This window comes from Pteropus medius, unplaced genomic scaffold (genome assembly GCF_902729225.1).
Source record: "Pteropus medius unplaced genomic scaffold, Ma_sr-lr_union100, whole genome shotgun sequence".
Taxonomy (NCBI): Eukaryota; Metazoa; Chordata; class Mammalia; order Chiroptera; family Pteropodidae; genus Pteropus; species Pteropus medius.
In genome coordinates, this window is record NW_024346150.1 from 2,668,261 (window position 1) to 2,673,631 (window position 5,371).

The following is a 5,371-nucleotide window of genomic DNA, read 5'->3' on the forward strand; positions in this document are numbered from 1 at the left end:
TGTGTGTGTGTTTCTACGATTCAAGTCAATGAGAAAAACCGATCTGCCTTACCTCAATCTGGTTCTTCTAAGGTTTGTTTTGTTCTGGGGATTGCAGGGGTGCCGCTTCCTAAGGCAGACTCTGCGCCTCTGAGGAATGCAGCAGCCTCCGCAGGAACAGGAGGCTTTTCTGTAGCCTAATGTCTGCTGAGGCTCTGTTCTCACTTTTGCCATTTCAAATTCACTTGGCCTCCGGGTAGAAGTGGACAGCCCAACTCTGTGAGCGCTAAAGCCTCGGCTCCCTCTGCTTCTGGAGAGGAGATTTAGCTTTAATTTTTGTGACAGATGGAGTTGATAGTCTCTCCACGGAAAGGGGAGGAAAAAAGCGCCAGTTTTTGACAGGCCACAGACGCCCGGTGCCTCTGGTGGTCGTAGGCTGCGTTGCGCCGCAGTTAAGGTAGTTCGCAAACTCCCGCGCCTGGATTGCGGAGTCCACTGTGACCCGGCGGCTTCCTTCAAAACGCGCCAGGGATTGAGACACACACTTTAATAGAAACCTTGGTGCATCCCAGTTTATCCCCTTCCTTTATGTTGTGACTGCGTCTGGATGGTATTGCTCAACATTCCTAAAGATGTTTAAATACTATCATCATTTTTTCATCACTGATCGCGTTAGTAATTTATATTCCTAAAAAATTAATTTGATTGATTGGATTTCTGTCTTGCAACTGACAACGATGTCTGGCTCATACCTGCCAAATTGGCAAACTGGGGCAGGAGAGCTTGCGGCGGGGCAGGGAAAATAGTGGTTGTAAATATCTCATCAGCAACCCCTAACTAAAGTGTGTGTCTCTTTTTTGTGCGTACTGTTTTTTTCTTTTTAAGTTTCACAGTCTTCACATTAAATTCTCTGATTTCCCCTCGCCCCGTGATGATCAGGACACAAAGATGGGGAACTCGAGAAACAAACCGAATTCTGAACCCAGTCGAAGGCACAGATGGAGGCCAGGGACAATTAATGCGACTAGCCCCCACTAACCCCCTCCCACCCAAAAAAGTTAAAAGAACCAAAAAAAAAAGGCCCATGGCCGAGCCGGATGCAAACAGCTGCCCTTAAGCCCTGCCCGCTGGTGGTTCTGAGAGTGAGCTGGGGCTCCATCCGGGAGCTCTGTCAGGCTCCTTAGGCCCTTCCCTTCAACCCTGAAAGCCTGAATGTGAGCTGCCCACCACCCTCCCGCCCTCCCCACTCCGCAACCCCACTCCAGCGGCTTGTAAAAAAAAAAAAGAGAGAGAGAAAAAAAAAAAGGAAAAAAGTTTCAACAACAACAGGCAGGACCAATAGCATCTCGAAAAGCCGGGAAAGGGGGCCGAGCAAAGAGCGAAAGAGAGTGGAGAAAGGAGAAAGCGGGCAGGCTCGGAGAGCGCGGGGCCGGGGTTCGGCGAGCCGGAGGAGCGTTGCTAATGTTTTTGTTTGTTTGCTTTTCCATGCATGCATAATGAGGGGGCACCGCGGCACCACGCGGGGGCTCCCGGCCCACTTTTGTATTTAAAGCCTCGCTGCGAGCGAGTCCGCAGCCGGGCTCAGCGGATCCGCTCCCCGGGCTCCTTGTCACCCGAGAAGCCGCCGCCGAGGGAAGCCCCGGAGCCGCTCCGCGGCCGCACCGAGTTTCTTGCTCTCCCCGCGCCGCCCAGAAAGGGCTCCCCGGAGCTCGGCCGAAGCCGGGGTCGCCGCGGGCGGAGGGGGAGGGGACGCGGGCGGCCGAGCCGCGAGAAGGCGGGCAGCGCACAGACACAAGCCAGGAAGCGGCGCGATGCGAGAGCCCGCGGCGGCGGCACGGCTCTAAGCCCGGGAGGAAGGAGCCGCCGCGGTCGCACAACGGATTTGCAGGCGCGGAGCAAAATGCACCCGCGGCACCCCGCAGTCCTGCAGCCCCGCCGCGGCCTCGCGGCCCGCAGCCCCCCGGGACGGCAGTGAGCGCCTCCCGCCACCGCCGGGGGCCGACCGGAGGTGCTCTTCGCGGCTGTGCATTTCTAGGAAGCCACCGCAGCCCGAGCGAGAGCCGACCTTCTGCAAGCAGCGGGGCACCAGCCAACGGCGCGCATGGATTTATGAAAACACTCATGCAAGAAGTTGGCAGTACTGGGGCAAACTTTTCCACCGGCTCCGTGTCCGCCGCTCCCCGCGCCTCGTCTCCTTTCCCCTCCTCGCCCAGCGGCCGCCGCTGCCCGCGATGGTGGCAGGGCTGCTGGGCGGCGGCGGTGGGGCCCGCGGGGGGACCGTGCCGGGCGCTTGGCTCTGCCTGATGGCGCTGCTGCAGCTGCTGGGCTCGGCGCCGCGGGGCTCGGGGCTGGCGCACGGCCGCCGCCTCATCTGCTGGCAGGCGCTGCTGCAGTGCCAGGGGGAGCCGGAGTGCAGCTACGCTTACAACCAGTACGCCGAAGCATGCGCGCCGGTGCTGGCGCAGCGCAGCGGGGGCGACGCGCCGGGGGCCGTCGCCGCCTTCCCGGCTTCGGCCACCTCGTTCTCATCGCGCTGGCGCTGCCCGAGCCACTGCATCTCGGCCCTCATTCAGCTCAACCACACGCGCCGCGGGCCCGCCCTGGAGGATTGTGACTGCGCGCAGGACGAGAACTGCAAGTCCACCAAGCGCGCCATTGAGCCGTGCCTGCCTCGGACCAGCAGCGGCGGCGCAGGCGGCCCGGGCGCGGGCGGGGTCATGGGCTGCACTGAAGCCCGGCGGCGATGCGACCGCGACAGCCGCTGCAATCTGGCACTCAGCCGCTACCTGACCTACTGTGGCAAGCTCTTCAACGGGCTTCGCTGCACCGATGAGTGCCGCACCGTCATCGAGGACATGCTGGCTGTGCCCAAGGCGGCGCTGCTCAACGACTGCGTGTGTGACGGCCTCGAGCGGCCCATTTGCGAGTCGGTCAAGGAAAACATGGCCCGCCTGTGCTTTGGCGCGGAGCTGGGCAACGGCCCGGGCAGCAGCGGCTCGGACGGGGGCTTGGATGACTACTATGACGAGGAGTACGACGACGAGCAGCGCGCCGGAGGCGCGGCCGGCGAGCAACCGCTGGACGACGACGACGGCTTCCCGCACCCGCCGCGCCCGGGCGGCGGCGCTGCTGCGGCAGGCGGCCGCGGAGACCTGCCCTACGGGCCCGGGCGCAGGAGCAGCAGCGGCAGCGGCTGCTCCGCGCCCCAAGGCGCCTGGACCCCGCTCGCCTCCATTTTGCTGCTGCTGCTCCAGCTGCTGTTTTAGCCCTCGCGCCCCTCGCCTTGGGCTGCAGGAGGGTCCGCGCCAGGGGGCACCTGTGGCTTGGGGTCAGAGGGGAATGGCTGGGGATATTTGCCAAAATGTTTTCAAAGTAGACTTGCCTAGCTGATCTCCCCGCTACTGCTCTTGGCACTTTCCCCATCTTCTCTTCCGAGCGTTACTTCTTGGACATCCTCCCCTGTCCCCATTCCAGGCTCCAGAAATTCCTAACTCATCTGACCTGCAGAAACTGGCCTAACTCTATAGAGTTCAGGACGCCCGGCATGGAACGGGAGTTGGGGGACAACACCGTAGTCCTGGACTCCGAAGAGAGGATGATGACCAGTGGGCCTTAACAGTTTCAAGGGACTGGGCTTGGAGCAGGGGTTCAAAAGGGGATTTATATTTGCAGAGGCTGTCTGTTTAGGAGCATTTTTCCTCTGAGGGGTGAAAAGGGGACCGGTATCGACTTTTATTGTGGCCAGTGAGGACATTGCAATCGTAAGTAATCAGAGAAGTCCCACTTACCGGTTCATACATTTACTTTTGGTACTAGCGCCCTGATTTTTATTTTATTCTATTTTATTTTTTTTTGGAGGGAAGGTGGGGATGGGAAGAGGTTATCCACAACTTTGAGCCATTGACCTTAATTTCATTGCCACCAATCTGATGTCTTAGCACATTTCTTAGGATTAAGGGTCAAAAAATGATCTAATGAGTTGACTAGTGATGTTGAACAATGTAAGTTTGTATTAAATGAGCTCTGCACTGCCATCTATGAAAAGCCTCTTCATGACGTTTGTTTTGTTGTCATTTTTGTTCTTTACATCAAGAAATTGTATGTAAAATGCGGAGAACATTTATTGCTTCAGCTTTTATCAGGGTACTAAACCCTGGTACTTCTTATATAAAATGTATTAAAACTGGATTTGTTACCAGTTGCTGTACTTTGTATATAGAATTTTTATAAATTGTATGCTTCAGAAATAATTTATTTTTTAAAAGAAATTAAAAATTTTAAATCTGCATCCATATTACACCTTTCTTCCCTGAAATGTATAGAATCTCTTTGTCACCAGGGATCGAAACCCACAGTTCATTGTACAGAGTGCTCTATCTAGAATAGTCTTAAAATGTACAGTGTATTTTATAGATTTGAAGTTAACGTTCTTATTTTCAAGAGAATTTATGGACATGTAGAAATGTATAAATGCATTTCCAAACTGCCTTAAACATTGTATTTTTATAGACATCCTTTAAAAAAAATTCTTATGTTTAAGTAATTATGGCTTTGTGTATTTCTTTTTTTTTTTTTTTTTTTTTTTTTTTTTTTTTTTGGTTATTTGTCTTATTAAAATGTGTACATCAGTAAAGAGTTTTAAATAATGAATATGGTGTACTTACTTTCCAGAGTTACTTTGTGGTTAACCCAATAATGGGTGAGGAGGGGTGTGGAGGGGCCACTGGGAATCTATCAACCATCAACTGAAATTAAAATATAGTACAAGACAAGAAATGAGGGCTATTATTTCTGCCTTTAATTTAATGAACAATTAGACATCTGTAAATGAGGCAGCTAAAAAGATATAATTGACTGGCCTCCACTGGTTTTTATGTTTGTGGAAAGCACAAAATAGTGTCTCTTATACATAATCTGGGGGTAACCCAGACATCTCTTTCTCCTCTCCCTTTTCCAGTGGGGCACCCCCACTCCCACCTCCAGGAGTGTCCTCCCTGGTTACTAGACATTCTCATACAATCAAACAGGCCAATAACATCTGTTACCAGTAGGTATTAGGAAACTTGCAAGAGTCAATACTTCATTTTCACACTTTGAGTGAAAAAGTACAAAATTTTGTTACGAAACATTAAGGAGAGCGAAAGTAAACACACTGGGGAGTGGAACAATTACCAGAACTTGTATTATTGTTGTGAGGAGTTGTTTAGCAGTGGGCTGAAGGCTGGGTTCCTGCCAGAGCTACTGATCTACACTCAGACGCCCTTAGATAAATAATTACACTCTTAAGCTGTGTCGAGTGCTGATACACTTGACCTTGTAAATAGAAATGTTTGCAGTAGGAATAAACTCCGGCATTGGAAAATCTTTTAAACATTAACACAAAAGAGAGCGC

At 52.9% G+C, this 5,371-nt stretch overlaps 1 protein-coding gene across 1 annotated transcript; it reads left to right on the forward strand.

The window, feature by feature from the left end:
• Positions 1-1,398: 1,398 nt before the first annotated feature.
• On the forward strand, positions 1,399-4,522 carry GAS1 (growth arrest specific 1). The gene has a single exon (XM_039875615.1). The coding sequence runs from the start codon at positions 2,211-2,213 to the stop codon at positions 3,243-3,245; it is 1,035 nt and encodes a 344-aa protein (XP_039731549.1). The 5' UTR covers positions 1,399-2,210; the 3' UTR covers positions 3,246-4,522.
• The last annotated feature ends 849 nt before the right edge of the window (positions 4,523-5,371 follow it).